The 23,366-nt window shown below is 42.3% G+C and overlaps 1 protein-coding gene across 1 annotated transcript in view; it reads right to left on the reverse strand.

Annotated features, from left to right (window-relative positions):
- Positions 1–22,209: 22,209 nt before the first annotated feature.
- Positions 22,210–23,366, reverse strand: part of PAQR9 (progestin and adipoQ receptor family member IX) — a 39,944-nt gene continuing 38,787 nt past the window's right edge. Inside the window, exon 3 of the mRNA XM_006895117.1 lies at positions 22,210–23,363. Within this exon, the coding sequence (XP_006895179.1) occupies positions 22,313–23,363 (1,051 nt within the window). The 3' untranslated portion in view covers positions 22,210–22,312. The remainder of the gene's footprint in view (positions 23,364–23,366) is intronic.

Here is a 23,366-nt window from a genome sequence, read left to right on the forward strand (position 1 = left end):
CAACAAACCAAACTCACTCCCATCAAGTTGATTCTGATGCATGGCATCTCTCCTTTGGATTTTCAAAGTTTTCCATTTCTATGAGAGCAGACGGCCCATCTCTCCTCCTTGAAGTCACTAGTGAATTCAGATCATTGAGTTTTCATTGAGTAACCCATCACATACAGCTTTGCATTATTAGGACTCCAGAGAGGGGAGTATGCTCTCTCCAAAGAATAGAGAACAACATCTTTTCAAACAGCCAGAATCCAATCAAAAGCTGGAGTAAAAGACCACTGGGGTCTTCAGAGTATAAAGTCCTGCAGGCAGGAAGAAATACTTATTTTCTTTTGTACAATTCTGCTCCCATTATGAGTTCTGCAAAGACAACTGGCTAATAAAAACTGTATGCCTTTGTTACTCATCTCTCAACCCAGTAACATCTTCATTGACTTACCTACCTTGTCAATTTGTCCTCTGGTCTAATATTCCACCCATTGTTACCCTGTTAGGACAGTGATAGAATCCAACCAGTCAATGAAGGCACCAACTCAGACACCACACAGGCTGTTCCTGGATGAACTTTCCTCCACAGCTGCTTCTCTGAGATCCAAGACCTTCCTCATGACCCTCATAGCTCTGTAAAGCTTTCTGCCACACTTTTATGAAGAGGGATGGCTATGTCAATATTTTAGATCTGCTTCGCTGCCAAAATTCGATAATTCTGTCACAGTTCTGGCACAATGCATCCAATCATTAATTTTTTGTTTGTTTGTTTGTTTTTGCACTCAATCATTACTACTAAAATTAATTTCACTTTGTTCATAGTTCTCTGTTAACTGGTGTACTAGCCTACCTCTAAGAGCTAAATTTTGAAGTGTAATTTTAACAAAACTTGACTGTATTTCACACACACACACCAGAGTATCTGCTATTTTCTGCTTGATGGATAATTTAATTGCACACATCTTTTGCAATTGCCCTCTAAGTTTTCTCCTGTATTAGCTACCTGGAAAGATTGTCACTGATAATCATTCAATGCAGAATCATGACACATACCGTCTGTCTTTATAATGATTGCTTTTAACTATACCCCAAACACAGCTTGCTCTAAGCAGACCTCTAGTCCTATAAAGTTTTTTATATTAACATCTGAATTTAACTATTGATAGCTTGGTTGTTTTGTGTTTTTTTTCCCTCTAAAGTAAATCTCTCACTTCTACAGTTTGGAGCATTCACAGGATAATTACATTAACCCATTTTCCTAACATGGTTTTCATATTAAACAAAGGGAACTACTCCAATCTGTTTTCTACTTGGGACTATAATGTCATCTGATTGTACAAGTCAAGGTTGGCAAACTTTTTCAGTAAAAAACCATTCCTCATTACCATAGAGTTGAGAGTGTCTCATAGCTGATCCTCCAGTGGGTTCTGAGGCTGTAAGATTACCCATTTTTCTCCCTTGGAGCTGCTGTTGGATTCAAATTGCATTTGGGTTATCAACTCCCCACAGACATCAGCACTCTCTAAGACAGCAAATATTTGATGTTTTGTTGAATATACAATCTCTGGCTCAACTTCTTAATTCTACTGTTGCACAGAAAGCAATCATAGACAATAAATAAACAAATGAACCTGCTTGTGAATCAGTATCATTTTTTTATAGACAGTGAAACTTTTATATCATTTTCCCCATATAAAAATTCTTTTTCTTTTTTCCAATCACGTAAAATTATGAAAACTATTCTTTTTTTAAAGGCTGTATAAAAACATGCAGAGGACTGCATTCCACCCCCTGCCCCCAGGTCATAATTTACCCACTCACAATATAGATAATGGCAAGGAACAGATGTAGATTTTGTAGGATGAGATTCTCAGAAATTCTGGAAGCCTGATCCTCAGGAAGTTGCCCTTTTAGACCAAAGGCCAAGCCTCTGTAGAGGTTCAAGGAGTGCTTTGGGATTTACAGAGTCAGAAAACTTGCTGAAGGTCAGGGATGAGTTCCAACTCCCAGGCAAGGTGTTGAGTTTTGTGCATTTGGAGAAGGCAGGGGTGGAGTGAGGTTTAGGAGTTGGGGTTGGGGGGAATCCTCTTTCAGAAAGGGAATACAAAATGATTTTTTTTGTCATTTTGAAAGGGATTATGCAAATGAGAACTCAAAAGCTCAAACTCATGGCCATGTGTCAAACCTCACTCCTAGCTGACCCTCCAGCCGTAGGCTATGTATGCAAGTTGGAGAACCTGATAATTAATCATCTTGTGTTTGTTAGTGAATCTACTACTTCTGGTAAAACTTTGAAGATACTGCTGCAAGGATTCCTGGACCTCACGTAACCACTGGGGTTGCCAAGAGAGTTTTTCTAACTCTAAAGCCCAAACCCTACCAGATTGCCTGACTTAGAATTCCCAGCCCCCAGCCCAGGCCAGCCACCCCCCTGCCCACTTTCAGAGCCCCCCGACACCTTTCATGCCTTTCACCTCCTCGACCATGCCTCTGCCCCCAGCACCCCCGGGCCATCAGTACCTGATGCAGAGGACGAAGAGGATTATGACTCCTAGCGTCCCCTGCCCCCTAGGCTATGACCCCTTTTAGTTGGTTTCAGTTGTTCTCGGGGGAGGAGAGAAACGAGACCTGTTCTTAAATTTATTAAAAAAGAGAAAAAAAATAAAAGGGGGGGGGAAGAATTCCCGGGGGAAGCCTGAGAATCAGCTGTATTATAAAGCTCCCAAGGTAATTCTTCTGTGCAGCCAGGTTTGGAAGCTATTATTTTGCTAATCATTTTATTATAGAGAGTGAATCCATTAGAACTGCTACTACAAACACATCACAGACACATCTACCGTCTTGTGTTGCCTGCCCAGAATTAGGCTTTAAATAATGTTGCTGACCAATAGTCCAAATGCTTAGTTTTGAGATGATTGTTCTGTTGTTAAATGGTCTTAATACGTGCATGCTCTTGGGCTACTGCAATTACCCTCTAAGTAGACGGGATTTCTTTTCGGTGAGAGTTTAACCTGTCGTAAGTAAGTAAGCTAATTTTTCACCATTTAAATACTCTTTCTCAAACAACAATTTGAATGCATAATTTGAATATCTACTAAGCTTTATTTATAGTACACTTCGGATAAGTTGCCAAGTTAATACACAGATTGTAAGGAATCTCTAATACTGTGTAATTGTTATGTTATGACATTTTAGCTTAACAAATTCAGCCCCAGCTCACCCAAACAAGATTGAGTATGGCGAAATGGTTTGCATTTTGTATACAGAAATTACTTCTTGATTTTACTTTCCCCTAATAAAACTGAGCCATTTTCCCCCAAAAGAGCTGTTTCATCTACCCACACTATGCCTCAAAAACTCTCACAGTTTCAGAGTCAACTTTATAATCTCAGCAGAAAGGTAGTAGCAGAGCTCCAAGTTATTGCCCAATTTTCATCAAGTTTACAAAAGCTTGTTTTCTTACCCATGGGGGTAAGAGTAGTTTGAATCCTTCAAATATAATATCACTACCCCCATGATGCTGAAGGGCCCTTCTCAGTCAAGATTAGGGGGTTTGTAGAGTAAGTAAATGTGCCACTGTACTGTTCTGGAAAGAAATCTCACATACAGAGGTTTGAGGGAGGAAGTACCAAAAGCTGGGCCGTCTGGCACATGGGAGACCCAGGCACTAGAAATGTGGCTAGTACCATATGTTGAAGGGATACATATTTTAGAAAGAGTGGCTTAAGTAAAACCTAAGAGCATTAATTCCACCTACTTTGAAAACTTTTTTTACTGTGGCTACTGTTGTTGTCTAGGTCGTATAGCCCTGGTGTACAAGTTGCCGTACAGTGGTAACTTGTGGTTGCTGTGATGCTGAACACTGTGACACTGATGTGTCAAATGCGTTAATGGCTGGTTACTCAATGCAGACAGAGAGTGGGGTGCAGCTCCCCGAATAAAACAAGCTTGGAAGGAGAAGTGGCATCCACTTCCATAATAGCTTGCCTCCGGAAACCCTATGAACCTGGAGAGAGGATAAAAGACACTCAAGCATTGAGGGCCTTCCTTCATAGGGTTGCTATGAGTCACCTGCGACTCGATGGCACTTAACAATAACAACAACTGTTGTTGTGTACTGTCAAGTTGGAAATGACCCAGAGCTGACCCTCAAACAGGTTTTCAGAGGCAGTTTAATATCACGGGAAGAGATTGATTATCTTTCTTCTGCGGAGTGGCAGGTGGATTTGAACCGAGTGCCTACTAGAGAGTTAAAATGATGTACATAGATTGCATTATACCTCTGTCAGATAGTGCTGATCTTGATAGAACGCTCTAATCAAACTCGTTCCCCTCCACAAAAATGCACCCAAGCCCCCAAGATCCTGTCATGTTAGAGATGATAAACCAGAGTGAGTACTGTGTGAGGACAACTGGGTTTGATCTCTGCTTACTCCACAAAGGGGAACTGTCTCCATCAACAGCATCCGCAATGTAAAACCAATTCTCATGAGATCAAACATGTCTCACATACTCTCTCACCTATTCCTATTAATTCTAATACTAAACAGCCTGCTCTACGGGGTCTGAAATCCATCACAATAGCTACAAAGACCTCACAGAGCCATATTCAAGATTATGTGATTTATTAGGGAAGTTAAAGTGTTATGATTCAGATTGGCAACAGGATACAATTTCTCAGTCAGGACCACTTCTGAAGTGTGCTTGAAAGTCATTCAGCATTCAACCTTGTGGCTTTAGACTAGTGTTATAAATTTTTATCAGTCCTACCAATGGAGGCATCTCCCCAGCCTCCCCTCCCCCCAACCCTGAGTCCTCCAGCAAGCTTGGACTAAGTCTCTTGGCTCTGGCTTCATGAAGCAGCAGTCCCAAGGTCAACTCGGTCTCATGTTGAGTCTTTGGTTTTCTGCAGCTGTTGGTGCAGGCCTGGGTCTGATTGGCTGGTGCAGGAATCTCTGCCCCCAAAGGTGGGCACTGTGTTCTCTACTTCTTCTTACTTGCTGGTAGTGAGATTCCTCCCAATTCTGTTGCTTAACCTGGTCAATAAAATCTAGCTGACTGGTGGAATTGGCTGATCCCATCATGGATAGACCAACATATCCTCTCTGCATGTTCTTGCCCAGCCATGTCATAAGAGTCAAGGACAATGGCCAAGGAAAGCCATTTTAAACAGTAGACCTTCTACACAACAGAAGTTCTTAATAGTTTGAGCTAATACTAAAAAAAAGCAAAAAACAGAAACAAAATAAACAACCTGCAGAAAAACAACACAAACCCACAACACACCAGTAGCTATGATGTCAATCCTGATTATAGCAACTCACATGTATTCAAGTAGAATTGTGCTCTGCAGGGTTAAAAATAACTGGGGGTATTTTTTGAAGGTTCTATATTTTCCACTGAGACATTTTATTAGCTTCTATATGACTGGAAAATATCTATATTTTTTCCCATTCCAAAGAAAGGTAGCCCAACAGAATGTGGAAATTATTGTAAATATCATTGATGTCAAATGCAAGCGAGATTTTTCTGAAGATTATCCAAAAAACGACTGAAACAGCACATCAACTGTCAGAAGTGCAGGCTGGCTTTAGAAGGGGTCGTGGTACTAGGGATATTGTAGCAAATGTTAGATGGATCTTGGCTAAAAGCAAAGAGTACCAGAAGAATGTCTATCTATGCTTCGTTGAGTATGCAAAAGCATTTGGCTGTGTGGATCATAACAAACTGTGTATGATCCTAAGAAGACTGGGAATCCCAGAACACTTGATTGTGCTAATGCGAAACCTCTACTTGGACCAGGAGGCAGTCGTCAGAACAGAGCAAGAAAACACTGCATGGTTCAAAATTGGGAAGGGTATACACCAGAGATGTGTCCTGTCTTCATATCTTTTCAACCTATATGCAGAACAGATTCTCTGGGAGGCTGGGCTCTATGAGGAGAAGTTTGGCATTAGGATTGGTGGAGATCCATCAACAATCTGCGTTATGCAGATGATACAACCCTGCTTGCTGAAACTGAGGAGGACCTGAAGCACTTGCTGCAGAAAGTCAAGGACTGCAGCCTTCGATATGGATTGAGGCTCAATATAAAGAAGATAAAGATTCTCACCACTGGGCCAATTGGCAGCATCAGGATGGATGGTGAAAAGATTGAGATTGTCAACAGCTTTAGTTTGCTTGTTGGATCCACAGTCAACACTCTTGGCACCAGCAGCCAGGAAATTAAAAGACATATTGGAATGGGAAAGCTTGCTGTTAGGGACCTCGCCAAAGTACTGAAGAGTAATTATGTCTCTGGAGACTAAGGTGCACCTGATATAGGCCATGGTCTTTGCAATCACTTGCTATGTATCGGAGTGTTGGACAATGACTAGGGATGATAGAAGGAGAATTGATGCCTTTGAGCTGTGGTGTTGGAGAAGAGTATTGAACTTCTAAGAAAACGAACAGGTTCATCCTGGAAAAGGTTAAACCAGGCTGCTCCTTGGAGGCAAAAATTCTGAAGCTTCGTATGACATAGTTTGGACATGTTGCAAGGAGGGACCAGTCCTTGGAGAAGGACGTCATGCTTGGGAGTGTGGAGGGACAGTGTAGGAGAGGAAGACCCTCTATGAGGTAGATTGATTCAGTGACGGGGTAATAGGGGTAGGTGTGTCAGAGACAGTGAGATTGGCACAGGGTAGAGCAAGGTGTAGGGCTGTTGTACATAGGGTCATGACTCGATAGCACATAACAACAACAACAAATGTAACTGTTTGCACCACCCAGGTAATACAACACAAACTTAAATTTATTGAATGTCTCTGAGTGCCACACACAGATTGCGCTCAACTGTTAACCTAAAGGTTGATGTGGTTAGAATTTCTCCCACTCCACTCCTTCCACCCATACATGTATAGTGGTGTTAGCTTAAAAGCTGAGTTTTTTAGCCATTATATTAGCCCCCTCTGGTCTCCGGATACCTTAAGTGCAGTCACATGGTCTTACAAATCATCAACAGTTGTTTGACTAGGGGGAGAGAGAGAGAGAGAGAGAGAGGTGGAGAGACTATGGAATTCCTATGGGAAAACTGTGGCAAACTCAATAAAAAATAGTTTTAAAAATTTTTTTTTAAAAAAGAAAAACTATGGCAAGGTGTAAACAGAGGAACCCTGAGATAAAGGCCACAGTTAAAGGTTTTGTTGTTCTTGCAGGAAGATGGAGGGAAAAGCTGACTGTTGGACTGAAATCAGTCTGGACTAGTAGAGGAATTATGCCTTGGGACTTCTGGGCTAAAACCCAGAGTTGCATCGGGTGATATTCTTTGTCTCTCTCGCTTTCCAACTTAGTTATCTAATAAGCCCCACTCTCGGTACCACAGCCTGTGAGTCAGTAAACAAACTTCTTGCTGCTGATGTGACTCTAGAGGCAACACGGTTCGGGTCGGGAGAGAGGCTCCCTATCTGCTTTGTGCCCTGGAGCAGTGAGAAGCTTGGCTATTCTCACTCCTTCTGGCCCTTTAGAGAGATGCTCCCAGCTCTGTGCCCCTATGTCCCATTTTCTGATCCTTTCATCCAGGTGTACACACCCACACCCACACACACCCACACAGACACACCCCGTGGTGATCTGCTTCCATTAAGATTAAAGCCAAGAAAAAAAAATGCCAAGTGAAGTTCTGCTCTGTAACATGTGGTATCATCAAGAACTGGAATGGACTCGAGGACTATCATCTATAAAATGTATTGCACCGTTACCCTGTGCCAGGCATGGAACATTTTACATCCATTCACGAGACTCTCAGATGATTTACTGCTGCTATGTGCTGTAGAGTTGAAATCGACTCATAACCGATCTTCCAGTGCATTTCCAGAGGCAGTAAAGTGCCTCGGAGGACATTGTTCATCTTTCTGCCGCAAAATAGCTGGTGGGTTTCAACCATGTTCCTTCGGGTTGGCAGCACAACTCCTTGCTCACCGGGCCACCAGAGCTCATTCACATGACTATGAAGTTGTATTTCCAAGCCCATTTTACAGAAGAGGAAATAGAGGTGTAGAGAGACCAAGTTGCCAAATTACCTAATGTCACAAAATTCCTGTCTTTGGTTCAAATTCAGTTCAAATCTAATGATACCAGAAGCAAACAGCTTTGGGAGGAGGAAGAAAGCAGGAGCTCAGAAAGCCAGAGCCTTCTGAGCAAATTAGTGCCTGAGACCCTGCGCTGTGGTGAGTTCTCTCCTGCAACCTCTGGCCACCTTGTATTGGTGTCCCCTGGACATGACCCTCACCAACCCCATAGGGACCTAACATAGTTGTGAAAGAGGCTTTTCTGGAGACACAGCTCAGGGGTCATCTCTCAGCGACGGGGTGTTTCTGAGTTTGACTCAGGTGTCTGCATTGCAGGTATGTGGGTGCGTGTGTGTGTACTGTGTCCCCATTTGACACCGTTCTCTGGATGCAGACTCCCCACCTTGCAGGAAGCCTCTGCTTTTTCCTCTTCATTGTAAGGGGTTTTCACAAAATCCCTCACTGCTTCTCCACAAGGCTGACTGGCTGTGAGGCCATCCAGTCACTAGTATGTGAAGACAACTGCAAACACAAAGCCACGGCCGGACTGCAAGATGTTCCTAATGCCATCTCATCGTATTTTTCAGGATGGTCATTGTTTCCTCTTTAAGAATATTTTAGGAGGAGGTAAGGAAAGACAAATTGCACTGGGAAAATCAGCATTCAGGGACCTCTCCAGAGTGCTGAGAAGCAATGATGTCAGTTTAGAGACTAAGGTGCACCTGATCCAGGCTATCCTCACAATTACTTGCTGTGCCATGAATAAGGACAATGAATAAGAATGACAGAAGATGAATCGATGCCTTTGAGTTGTTGTGCTGGAGAAAAGTATTGAACATCCATAGACCACCAAGAAAATAAACAGGTCTGCCTTGGAGAGGGTGAAACCCAGTTTCTCCTTGGAGGCTAGGATTCTGAAGCTCGGTCCCACATACTTTGGGCACATGGCCAGAATGGACCAGTTTTTGGAGAAAGACATCATGCTTGGAAGGGTGGAAGGACAGCACAGGAGAGGAAGACCCCACATGAGATGGGTTGCTAGATACAATAACTGAAGTAATGCGGGTAGGTGTGTTGGAGTCAGCGGAACTGGCTCAGGACAGGGCAGGCTTCAGAGCTGTTGTACATAGGGTCGCTATGAGTTGCAGGTGACTCAACAGCACATAACAACAAGAAGGAGGCCTGGTGACCCAGAGTATAAAGTACTGGGCTAGTCACCCAAAGGTCAGCAGCTGCTGGCCAGTCAGCAGTTAAAAGATGCCCCCAGCAGTTGGTTCCAGCTGTCAGCAGGACAAAGATGAGGGGTGTCCTCCTGGAAAGACTGGCAGCCTCCCAAACAGCTGGAGGATCCCGTTTAGCAGAACCCAATCCTCCCTCAGTGTGTTGGGAGGAGAGGGGAAGTGCTGTCAGGACCTGCAGAGGAAGCCAGGTGATGCTGTGGTTTGACAGATGTTCTGCTAGAAGTGGTTGGAGTGAAAGGTCAGGGGTGGGAGGTGGATAAAGATTTCCTTTTGAAAGATCCTCTGGGATGCATAGGACACACCGCATTTTGTTATGGCAAAGAGGAAAGAGAAAATCTCGTTGTCACCGCCTTGAAGCTGACTCCCTGACAACAGTGACTCCTCCTTCCAGAACAGCCCTTCCCCCAACAGGGCAGAGCAAATGATGACCTTGGTGGCAAAAATGATTCTGTGACACAATAGGCCAGGGAGAAGAGGGTGGCACTACCATCCCTTTATGTGTTTGTGCAATACATTGATATGGATAAACTGATCAATCAGCTCTACCTTTAGTAGGGAGTTCTGGCGGCCTAGTGACAAGAAGCTGCACTGCAGTCCCCAAAGTACATGGTTCAAATCCACAAGCCGCTCCGTGGGAGAAGGATGGCCAATCTCCTCTGGTGTGATTAATTGTCTCTGAAAACCTGCTGGAGGGCCAGCTATAGGTCGTTTCTGACTCGGTGATATATAAAAACAACAACAACTTTAGTAGCACATAGGTGACACCAGCCATCAAAACCAGCAACTTCTAGCAACAAGAAGGAAATCACATTTGGCATCTGAACATTTCACTAAGAATTGGAATTGTCAGAAAATATCAAAGCAAAACAAAGAGGGGAAGAAAGAAAATGAAAACCTAACAACAGAAAACTAGGCCATTGTTTTCCAGAGCTGGATGTAAGATAGTGGGTAAGTCAGTGGGTAGGTCCATCTTGTTGAGAGTCTTCTTCATTTTCACTCTCTACCAAGCTTGAGAAGCTCTGGTGGCTTAGAGGTAAGGAATTACGCTGACAACCCAAAGGCATGCAGTTCGAATCCACCAGTTGCTCTGTGGGAGAAAGATAAGCAACCTCTTCCGGTATGAGTTACAGCCTGTGGAAACCCTCTGGAGGGCCAGCACGAGTCAATTCCGAGTCAGCATGTAAGAACCCTTTACCAAGCGTAATGCTTATTCATTTCCTTAAACTGATTTCTTTCAGTACTTCCTGACATTTCTGTGTAACTATAATAAGAATATGAAAGAACTCTAAACTGATTTTTAGAAATCACCATGAAAACAAATTTGTAGTAGAGTAAGGAGGAAATGATACTAATACAGTGAACCAGTGAATTAAGAGCTGAACTAAAACCCCACTCAGGTAGTTTTAGGTTAATAGTACCGCTCTAAAGGAATAACGTTTTGTACTAAGAAACGTTCACATGCCTTTGCCTCACTGCTCAGTTCTCTCTATATTTTTTTACAGTTGTATAGGGTGTGAGCAGATCTCTACTAATCTTGTGAATGTATAAATGATTTACAAATTACAAAGGTAATCAGATTCCACAAAGTTCCATCATTTTCTTTTTTTTTATTTAGATTTCTTTAATTTCTGAAGAAAAATGCTTAGAGGTCACCAAACTGGTAGTGGATTTCTGAGACAGAAGAGGAGAAAGAAATTTCATGTACAGGTTTATCCAAAGGATGTGTCTACATGTAGAATTTCGAGTGGAACATTTTGAATGGGTAATATCAGTTACGACTGTTCAGTCGCAAGAAGTGGAAACCTCAGGTTAACTTAAAGGAGACAACTAGAGAAATAATGTAATGTTTTGGGAGACGATGGGCTAACTTACAGAAGTGTGTGAGGACCCAGGCAGAGAAGGGATGAAGAGTCAGCGAATGCAGAGAGGCTCTGAGATGCAGGCCGGATTCTCACCACAGTTCACACACTGCGAGGGGTCCTTCTGCAAAATCTGGGTTCTGCTAGCCAAAGTGTCTTTGTCATTCATGGTTGGTAGACAAGGTAGAAATGCTCCAGAGGGATTTTTCAGGCTGCAATCTCTACAGAAGCAAATCACCAGGTCTTAACGCTACAGAGCTGCGGTCTGGGTCCAAATCCCTAATCTTTTGGTTAGAAACTAACTGCCAAGCCACCATGCCACCAAAGATCCTTGGGAGATCAGGGACTAAACACCTTCTTCCAGGGAAAGAGGAAAAGAAGCAGCGCTGTAGTCCCACCTCACTTCTGTCTACTCTTCATCCAGATGGAGAATCACAGTTAACATTACATCCAAGACTTCCAGAATTCATATCCAAAGTTAGCATTCTGTATGTTGTATGTTGTATCATGGAGTTTGGGTTGTTACGAGCTAAATCTCTATGACCAAATGGGTGAGACAAGAACATTATAGAAATCACATTGACACAAGGAATGCCATTTATTGTGTATGAACTTTGTTATTTTCTATTTCTTTTCACTTGACATGCACTCTAAATGTCCATTTAACACCATCTTTCACACATTTAAGTAACTATTTTTTAAAAATCCCCAGGTAATTCTCTTCCTCATGTTCCTTTTTTTGCTTTGACATGAAAAAAAAAATCTCCAAGCTCTCTAAAGAAGCTGCCAGCTCTGGAATACAGTTTTGTCTTGTCAACACAAGGAAGAGGAACAACAGACAATTTGCCCATTTTTGGTTTGGGGAGAAAAAAGGTTGTTGCTTTTGTTATTGTTGTTGTTATGTGCTGTTAAGTCTCCTGTGACAGAAGCTCCTGTACAGAAGCTCTGAACCCTTCCCTGTTCTGAGCCAGTCTCACTAATTCCAACACAGCAATCCTCATTTCCCTAGTTATTTTATCAATCCATCTCATCCAGGGTCTTCCCTGGTATGTGAGAGGGAGCTTCTAAATCCCAGCATCCAATGAGAAACTTTGGTTTTGCCCTGTCTAAGACAGACTTATTTGTTTTCTTGGCAGTCCATGGTATGTTCAAGACTCCGCCAGCACAACAACTCAAAGGCATCGATTCTTCTGACCCTTAGTAATTTTGTCCAGCTTTCGGATACATAGCAAATAATTGCTAAGACCATGACTTGAATAAGGCACACCTTAGTCTCTAGACTGACATCATTGCTTTTCAGTACTATGAAGAGGTCCTCGACAGCAGATTTTCCCAGTACAATTCATCTTTTGATTTCCTGACTGCTGGTGCTAAAAGTGTTGATTGTGGAGCTGAGCGAACTGTTATTGTTAACAACCTCATTCTCTTCTCCATCCATCATGGTGCTGCCAGTTGGCCCAGTGGTGAGAATCTTTGTCTTCTGGATGCTGAGCTTCAATCCATATTGAAGACTACAGTTCTTGACCTTCTGCAGCAAGTGCTTCAGATCCTCTTCCATTCAGCAAGCAAGGTTGCATAATGTAGGTTGTTTACAAGCCTTCCTTCAATCTTGATGCCACATTCCTCCTCATAAAGCCCTGCTTCCCGAATGATCTGTTCCTCTTATAGACTGAAAAGGTGTGGAGATAGGATGCATCCCTGACACGCTTCTCTCCTGGTTTTTGAACCATGCAGTGTTTCCCTGCTCTGTTCTGACAACTTCTTCCTGGTCCAAGTGCAAGCTTTGCATAAGCACAGTCAAGTGCTCTGGGATTCCTATTCTCCTCAAGATTAGCCACAATTTGTTGTGATCCACACAGTCAGATGCCTTTGCATAGTCAGTGAAAACACAGACATTCCTCTGGTACCCTTTGCTTTCTTCCAAGATCCATCTGACATTGGCAACAATGTCTCTACTGCCACCACCTCTTCTAAACCCAACCTGGGCTCCTTTCCATTCTCTTTGGTCCTTGAAACTGTCCTCCCTGAATTCTACCCCGGTACCTCTCCAACTACTCCTGCACCATCTCCTCTGTTGATTTTCCTCATTTATCCTTGACATCAAGTTTGCACAGACTGGCTTGATGACTTGGCCAACAGCTTCCTGACTCAGTGTCTTCCTGTAGTTGCATTGACAGTGTTCCGTCCCCCGATAGCGGCTTTGTTACTCTTTCTTGTTCTGGGAAGCTCAGCCTCCAGTCTACTCCTCCAATCCTCTCAGTGAATCTGAAAAGCTAACCAACGCCTATTACTAAATACCCTTCAATCCAACTAGCTTAAGTGGATTCTGAGGTTTGTGATTGGCATATTAGATAAGTAGGGGGGAAAGTTGATGAAAATTGGAAGTCATACCTCTTTTCAATGGACTCTTGAGTGTCAGGAAGGGTGAGGATGGCACAGGATAGGACAAAGTTCAGATCTTTTGTTTATAGGGTCGCTATGAGTCGTACTCGACTCAGTGGCACCTAACAACAGCCTCCTGTAACCAGGTGCTCCGTACCTTCCACAGAGGCTCCACGTTGCTCATTTAAGACACTTGGCTTGGACATCTGCTTCACTCATACTCAAGGCCCCAGCTCTCAGTGTCTGGCGACTTGTTTCCATATGCCCTGCGATTTGTGTCAGACGGTCAAAAGATCAAATGTAATAGCTACTGATTTTGTCAAACCCTTCCTTTGGGGAACTAACCTACCTACTCCACTCTGTTTTGGAAAGGGTTGCTAACCATAAGTGCCCCTAGCCTGTGACCAGAAGGACTCATGTGACCTCAGCTAGGCCAACCGGATACTGTGTCCCGGGAATTTGAGCTGAGAACCAACACAACAGCGCCAGGAAAAGGTTGAAGTGGGCTCATTCCGGAGAGCCACTTGCAGAGCTCCAGGCTGGAATTTCTTTCATGGCCCTCTTTCTAGGTAGTCAGCTTATGCATTCTGAGAATTCCTCAGTAGTCACCCTCAAATCTTTCCTTAATTTAGGCAGTTTTCTGTTCCCAGGAACCAAGAATCCCTGGAACAAGATTCAGCATGACTTAAAGATTTGGCAATAACCAGAGGATTTAAAAACAGAAGGTGTTTGTCTCTTGTTAGGGTTTTGTTTGTTTGGTTGGTTTGTTGTTGTCATTGTTGGGGGTTTTTTGGAACAAAGGTACTATAAATTCACACACGTAACTGTGTAATAAGTTCTATTACACAGAAGCCCTTTCTACTTCCTATTGTTCCTGTGTGGTTATTCAGCTCTGAAATATAGAAAGGCACAAGGGAAAGCTTTATAACACAAGTTATAGAATTATTTTCTTAGAAGATAATGTTGCAAAATTAATTTTTTCATTTATCTACTATTTTTTAAGAAGTATTTTACTAAGGGGTCCTCTGCAAGAAAACTTTTGCTTACAGATATTTTTTAAAGGGTAAAAGGTTCTCTTTTATTATGTATTAGTATTAAGCAAACTTTATTACTAAAGATAAATAATCTGCCTGCTAGTTGGATGTTTTCCAAACATGCACGGAAGCATATAAATGCAGTCCTACATACTATGCTTAAAAAGAGTTTATTCTTATTTCATACATTTGTTTTTCTGCAAAAAAGAATGCATATTATTTACACAGAACTTCATATTCAAGACAGTAGAGAACAAATATCAGAAGATGAAGATAATCGTAAACCACACAACAGAAATGAGTCACAGCTTTTTCATTACATGCGCAAAGACACCAGAGTGTTAGTTCTATAGATTACGTTGCTCAGTTGCTCAGGTAATGTGGGATTATGATTAAATAATGATGAAGCCAGAATACATAATCGAGTCAAATCCACAACATAGTCCAAGGATAGACATTCACATATCCTGAGAAATCCTGTCTAGTTAGTTAGATACAGTTTTAAGGATGATTGGAGTCAGTGGTAGCCTAAGAATGAATTTAGCCAGAAGTCGGGGGATGCGGGGAGGACTAACTCATTCTCTTTCTTCATGCCTGCATCGTTCTTTATCCCTAGCCCCTTTACCTTCATTATCACCATCATGTGAGCTTTTAAAAAATATTGACAAAGAGAAATCTGCTTGAATCTATTGAATTCTTCCCTCTGCTTCTGACTTGAGGGGAAAGATGAATACGACCCTTCAATGAATGCCCTTTACTATGAAAGTGCACCTTCTGGTGTTCATTCTTATAAATCTGAGCATCATTCTCTTCCTTAAAGCCTTAGTTTAGAACTGGATGAATCTCACAAGGCAGATGGTTTGAGAAGGCCTGAATCTGTATGGAATCCGCTTAGAAACCCATCTGTATTGTCAAGGTTATATTTGTGAAAAGTGAAGGCTTCGAGACTGGTAGATATAGACTGGGAGAAGGTTGAAATGAAGAGACTCTGGGGCGACCAGGTGTCTCATACAGATAAAAGAGCTGTCTGGGCCTCCGTGCCCAGCCCTGAAATAGGAGGCCTTTCCCCAGTCAACCCAAGACTAGCATGGGCCTTTCTCTTTCCACTCCAAAGAAGCAGGGGACGGGGACAGAGTGGCCTGGCTATTTACTGTGTTATACGCTCGTTTATACGCTCGTCAAAGAGAAATGTGCATCTCTTTAAACTCTTGGTACTCAGTCACTTAGCATAATTTTACTCACGGCTTCTAGGAAAGACAAGTATACCTTCTATGCTAAGTCTTGATGGCACAAGGACCTTAAGAAAAGCATCCAAACAGAATTTTAAAAGATTAAACTTAGCCATATTTTATACATAGAATACATCTGGCCCGTTGCATTGGGGGGTGGGGAGAAATAACTTTTCTTTAAACTATATACTATTTACATTTTAAAAGATCCTTTCTTTGAGTAAGAGCTCAAGTTGATTAAACTCCCAAGGCAAAGGAGGAGGCTTTCCAAAAATTGCTGGTTTTCATCTGTGTGGTAAGTCCAATGTTTACAAATTATTATAAACTTTGAAAACATAAAACTAAAATACTTCTTTTTTTAAAATTTCTCATTAATTTTCTTTTTCATCTTGTTGTTATTAAGTGCCTTCAAGTCGTAGGTGACTCATAGTGACTCTATGAAGGAAAGTCCTCAACACTTGTGCAACTTTCATCCTTTCTCCAGGTTCATAGGGTTTCTGGAGGAAATCTATTATGGAAGTGGATGCCACTCCTCCTTCCAAGCTTATTTTAATCGGGGAGTGTCACCAAACACTGTCCACCTTGGGTAACCATTATCGCATTTGACACATCAGTGTCACAATGTTCAGCTTCACAGCAACCACAAGTTGCCTCTGTACGGCAAGTGGACACACCAGGGCTCTACGACCTTGGCTTGTCTTCACCTTGAAATGGAGGCTTATTTCCACAGTGCCCTTTCCTAAGGTTAGAAACACCAACTGCAGCTCCCTGCTCTGACTTCAGTGCTTATTGCATTATTTTTGGGTGAAGCTTAAGGTTTGACAAAGGTGGCCCACTATTCAACACACAAAAAAAAGCACTGAAGCTAATGAATTACACAAGCATGATATACTGAGGAAACATTTTCCAAAGCTTAAATAAATTACTTCCCCCCCAATTAAGTAGTAAGCCAGTGACTATCATCACATATAGATGTATATTAACAGCTCTCAGAAGTCACATCCTGCCACAATTAACAGCCAAATGATCATTCTTGGCCCGTGACCTATAAATAAACTTTCTAATTCTGCAACTTGCTCAGAGATTCGTAAGCTGTTCTAAAACAAAAGCTCAGAAACTGGCTAGAAAGATGCAAACCAGAGGTGCAGTATATTTGTCCTTTCTTCAATAAGCAATTCTCTGTATTAACTGTCTCTAAGAACAACATTCATCCCCACAATGAAAAAATTATTTCAAATATTGAAGAGGGAGTGAAATCTTTAATAGGAAAGCATGAGGTCTCTCACCAAGCGCTACAACAGTGCTCAACAAATGTGCCCTTTTTAAATTTAAGAAGCATCTCTGTATTTTTTTTCAAGGAGTGTATTTGGAAAACAACATTGACAATCTTTCAAGAAAATTATCCAGACGGTAATTTACTATTGTTTGGTGCTATGCCCTACTACGTTTTTGCCACACCTTTAATTTTATGGAAACGAATCAAGGACATTAAGCCAGAAGAGAAGAGTCCTACTCACAATTTAACAGGTGCTAGTATTCAGGTCAAAAGTCACAGGATGTGGGTAGGCAGCTAAAGTCCACATGCCTTTCTAGGGACAAATGTAAAACTGAGGTACAACTGTCCACAGTTAAACTTACTACCTCACTCTAGGAGTTTGCATAATCCTCCTTGTTCTTTAATCCCTATACAATCTTTTTTTACATTCAATAGTTTTCATGATTTCCTCAGAATTTCATAGGTTATAAGATAAAAACTTTTAAAGAGAAAAAAAAAGCCTAAAGAGCATTAGCTAATCTTTGGAGGTTAAAGCACTTAGTTTTGTTTTTGTTGTGTTTTGTATTTTTTTTTAAAAAGTACACTGTCTATGACATTCAGATACTTAATGATATCTTAATTTAGGCACTTTGAATGGTTTGAATACTATTAACTCCAAATGTTGTTATTTGTGTCTTAATAAGTACTGATAATTTTTAAACTCTATGTACATATGTTGGCTATCCCTTCACCTGGACAGAACATGAAACTTGCAGGCTATTTTTAACCCTAAAGTTTGCGTAGGCCCAAGAATGGGAGGGGGGGGAGGGGGAAGGAGAAAATAAAATAGCCAAGAACAAAGAAAGGAGAGAGGAAGAGAAAGCAAATGGGTAACTTCTTTTAAGGAAAGGGGAGTTAGCATGTTGTCTTAAGACTCTAAGCATTGATCTTACACAAATGTTTATGTGTCTCCAAGTTGAAACCAACTCATAACTGACACCCCTGCCCCCCCCCCCCCCGCCAGTTTTCAGAGGTTGTAAATTACAGAGGAGATGGCCAGCCTTTCAGCAACTTTCCCCCAGTGCTCCCTCTTCTACTAACAGGGATAATGGTAAAAGTAACCCTCACCACTAATCTCAGTGGTTTTCAGTTAATTCTGCTCGTGGTCAAGATCCCTGGTTAGAGGGCCTGCCTTATGTTCGTGACTCTGTGCCAGCAGTTGGGGAAAACGGGAGGAGACGTAGTGATGTGGACAGATAGTGACTCAATGCATTAAAGATGAGGATGCTTGGTGATCACGAAAAGGGCTTATGTGGATGAATGAAAAGCAACTGATAGAACAATGACAGCGTGAAGCCAGCAGTGACATTACAACAGATACACTTCTAGGGTGGTAAAAAAAACATTTAGACAGTTGTGTGTGTCTATATATATATTTAGATTTCCATAATCTAATTTCATGGGTGGGCATATCTTACTTTGAGCTATGTCAAAACTATGAAATAAGTAAAAGTAATTAAGAGGGAGGAAAATGTGCAACAATGAATGAATGGAAACTTAACCTTTCAGTAAACCTTTGTTAAAATAAATTTTTTTAAAAAGTAATCAAAAGACAAAAGAAAATATTCAATTAATGACTGTGGGCTTATCCAGGCGTTATAGCTGTGCAAAGTACTTCCCACAATGGAGCATATAGCAGATACTAATGGCAACCTGAAAACATTAATTCTGTCACTTAAGACCAGAGGTGAAATCTTGAAATCATAACTTATTGTTCCTGCCTCTTATTAAAACATTATGCAGATTAATGTTGCAAAGAGATGGTTCATTTATTATTGCTGTTAGCCTTCAGATTCAGCACCAAATCAGAAAAAAAAATAAAATTCTTAAAATCTCCTCTTTCTCCTAGCTTTACATTCCTAGAAATGACACTGATAAAGTAGCGTGACTCTGGTTAAATGGATTTTTACTGCAAGCACTTATGGGCACAGTTTATGAATGGGAACATGTAAAGAGCCCTCTGGAGAGCTGTATTTTCTCCTGGGCTATTTATAGAAAAGGTCTGGCCAGTTGAAAAGAACATTACTTTCATAAGGTTATGACATGACTGAAGAGTGTGATTCCCCTTCCTCAGAAGGCAATATTCATTACCTGAGGGTTCGGTTTTTGGAGTGAGAGAGAAGTGCTCCCTTTTAGCCAATTAAATTAGCTGAGTTATCTCAACCCATAGAGTGACAGACACTGAAGTCACTCTCAATTTTCTAAGCAAGACTATCTAATGGCGCTCCTTGAAGGCCAACTAGATCACGACTAATAAGCAAAAAGATAAAAATACATTCTTTACACAATAAGCTTCAAAATGTCACCGTAACATACTTATGCCATACATATGGATATAATAGCAGTACATTCTTATTTATTTTCCACAGAACATAATAAAGTAAAAGTGAATTGTAACGGTCGTGGTGAAAGAAATGGTGAAAAAAAATCTATTTTTTTATTCGGATTGCAGTAATATTCCAGAAATAGCGATCTATGTACCTGGATAGTTCCATACACATGTGGAGAATGTAAATATTGGTGGATTCTAAAATATCACCATTTATCCTGATGAGAAATCGGATATAATTTAACAGTAATATATATAGCTTACCAAATCACCCTGGTCTGATATAGTGGATATGGTACTCATCAGCACACGTGAAATGATGCCAAGCCCCTGTTTTCAACTAGACTGTCCTGTTGGCAATGTTACACACAGTATATAAAATCTAAGGTTGAATAAGAAAAGGGAAAGGCAGAAAGGAAAAGGGAAAATGAAAGTGAGTCCTCACTCTCTCTGGGACATTCTGCAACCGTCACAGGGGAGAAGTGTGTCAGCTTGCTGGGCTCATGCATCATAATCACTTGAAAATGATACGGGGATAATTTTATCCTTAAGTGGCCTCTGCTCAAGCGTAAAGACATAGGACTAGGAGAGAATTCTGCATGCAGAGTTTGTAGACCCCAAAATTTGCCAACAAAATGGAAAAATCATAAATACCATTTCCCCCTCCCTTGTTCTCATCATTCCTTTTAAGAAGTTTGCTTTCTAAAAGCTTTTTATTGTTGTTGATTTCTGAAAGGGTAGGTCCTATTTCTCAAGGAAGTTAATACAAAATACTCAACCTTTCTCTATAGTTTCTATTTAAAATTGTTTGCGAGGCATTAATGGCATGTAGATAAGTCTGCATGTGAAAATATCCTTCATGTCCACAACTGTCCTTGAATACATGGCACCGAATCACATTAAAGCTGAGAAACATCTGTTATAGGCACAAATTATCAGTGTCCATAACGTAACAGGAATTTCTTTCACAAAGGATGAGGCACTGGCCATTCATCAACTATGGAAGATGTGCTCACAATTCCATTAGGAGGTTCTAAATGAAATGCATTCAAAAAATTAATCGCCATTGAGTTAATTCTGATGCATGGCAACCTCACGTGCCAGAGTTGAACTGCTGCCCTCGGTAATGTTTTCAATGGATGATTTTTATTTTCCAAACTGAGATCACAGACTTATCTTACAAGGCGCCTTTCTGTGGACTCAAATCTCCCACCTTCTGGTTATACCATCCAAAGACTACAAATTAAATATTAACATACAGATATAACTTCTGCATGCAAACTGATAGGCAAGGGGACTACTTCCTCCAGGGAATTTTGCCAAGTCTTTCTATGGATAAATACAGTAGTTATTAAAAGCAAACACACAAAGCAATCTTTCTTCAAGAGCACCAATTAAAACATTTATCTGGACGTGTGAGAAGCATACTTAAATAAGCTACCTTTCGTGGTTTGTATTAATTTAGAGTTGCCATCCAAATTGCATATTAGCATTTCTAAGCAATGTCTAAATATTACTAACAATTTGATAGTCTCAGCGGCACATTAAGAAGTTTCTCAGTAATTCAAAGTGACCACCAATCATAACCCAAATGATATGTCAGTGTAGAATTGGCAAGCATCTTGTTTATCTCCAATTTCTCAGTTAGGACTCATTGTGCTCCTGACTCTTAGAATCTAACTACTTGAATCAGTTTTACACATTACATTTTTAATGTTAAGCAAGAATGGGCAGCATTGCTTCAAAAGTGGATCCTCTTTGCCCACTCCCATAGGTGCATTAGGAACCTATTTCCAGTTCTACCCAATACTTGAAAGCAATACCTTCTTCCTTTCTTCCTAGATAGATGTTAATATAAGCTTGGGTTTGCAGGAATAAACGTTCAGGCTGCTCTCCCCAGGCAAGAAATTGTGTTTGAGGACCAGTCATTTGGACATTGCTTCAAAAGGCACATTTATTCCAGTGGCAATTGAAATAAGGGGGGGGGGGGGAGGCGGAGGAAAGAGAACAAAACCAAAACCAGGGTTTTGTGGAACACATTAAATAGAAAACTGGGATCTATAGAAACCACTTTCTCAACTAACCAACAGTTTAACCAGAATCCCTCAGGTAGGACAATTCACAGTTGTATCATGAACATACACAGGCCCTCAGAAAACACTGTTTTAAAAAAGGAAGTTGAAAACTCTTAAGGAGCTTTGCCCTGATGTCCAGTTCAAGTGCATACAATGCAGAATGGCTGCAAAATGAAAAATTATGTGACAAAGAAAATTCAGTGTAGATCACAGACTTTGTATATAAATTATGAAAAATCTTTGTATATATTACTATTTGTATAACATCTGAGAAACATTTTTAAGTCATTAACTTTTTTGTTCACATTCCATGCATTTTCTAGCAGGTTAAGTCCTAGGTTTGTGTCTTTGTGCCCGTCTCCAACAAGGCTTCATTCTTCTAACAAATCCAAGCATTCCTTAAGCTGAAGTGGAAGAACCAGGGGATTTTGTCTATTTACCTTCTTTACCGCATACCTGACTAACAATGGCTACCTGTAATTACTGAGGGCACCGAAGACGATTGGAAATTTTGTACTGCTTGGAGTTTTATTTATGCTGTTCCTTGGGATGTCACAGATGCTACAAACTACCACCTGAGCTTGCCCCCCCCCTCGCCCAGGGGCAAGAACCAGTGGACTTCTCCCTCCTACAGGACCGACTGGACCCGAAGCACCCTGGTAGCAGTTGGGCTCACCCTGGCCCCCCCCATAGTTTTACAGCACCCTCCTCAAACAACGAAGGAAACAAAACAAAACTTGAAAACAAACCAACAAGAGCAATAATATTCCAAACAAACAGGTGTGCGAACGCACAGCCTCCTGCAGGGTGGAGGCTCACTTCTTACAGGAGAATTCAGAGGTGTTTAGGAACTTCCTGATGACCAGCCCCAGGCAGATCACGAGCAGCAGCATGTAGCCCACAGTGCCCAGGAAGGTGGGTGCAGCCGGTGGCGCCTTGAGGAACTGGCGCAGGCCCTCTTCCACGTAGTACACCTGGTCATAGATGCTGAGGAAGGTGAAGATGTGGAAGAGCTGGTGGCTGTGGCCAATGATGTCAAAGAGGCCCGGCTGGATGCGCTCCGGGATCTTGCTCACGTTGAAGAAGGCGGCCACAACCAGCCAAAAGTAGCGGCGGTAGAAATGCACAAAAAGCGTGGGGTTCTCGCCGCGCAGGTCGAAGAGCCAGCTCTCGAGCATGATGGGGCAGGCCATGCTGAGGGGCATGATGAAGACGAAGGTGCGCAGCGCGAAGGGGTACGCGCACCAGTCGGTGCGGCTCTTGCAGCAGGCCACGGTGCAGGCCACGGCCAACACGAAGGCCACCGGCAGCACCAGCGCGCGGTAGGCGGCGATGAGCCGCGAGCAGTCCACGTGCCAGCCCAGGCGCTGCTGCACATAGGGGGTCATGACTCTGGCATCCAGCAAGCTCAGGCCGGGCAGCAGATAGTAGTAATAGGCCACGGTGCTGCCGAAGCCATAGTAGCTGATGGACGCGTAGTCCAGGTAGAAGAAGGCGGCACGCAGGCGCAACGACAGACAGCTGAACACGTGCGCCGTGCAGCTCATGGCGAAGGTCAGCAGGACGCCGGACGCGTAGCACCAGAGCGGCAGCAGCCACGGGTGGTGGAAGGGCAGGTCACGGCCGCTCAGGAAGAAGAGGCGCCCGAACTTGCTGAGGAACAGCAGCAGCGGGATGAAGTGCGTCCAGAAGTTGAGCGTCTCGTTGGTGGGCTTCAGCACCGAGGCCAGGCACTCCTGCGCCGTGCACGGCAGCCGGCGGTAGCCCGACAGGATGAAGCACTCCACGAAGTCGTCGGGCACCTCATCCCAGCGCAGCAGCGGCTTCCCCGACGCTGGCGGCTCGGCGCGCGCGCGGCGCGAGGTGCTC

Source organism: Elephantulus edwardii, unplaced genomic scaffold (assembly GCF_000299155.1).
Source record: "Elephantulus edwardii isolate Elephantulus edwardi_28Jun2011 unplaced genomic scaffold, EleEdw1.0 scaffold00158, whole genome shotgun sequence".
NCBI classification, from domain to species: Eukaryota; Metazoa; Chordata; class Mammalia; order Macroscelidea; family Macroscelididae; genus Elephantulus; species Elephantulus edwardii.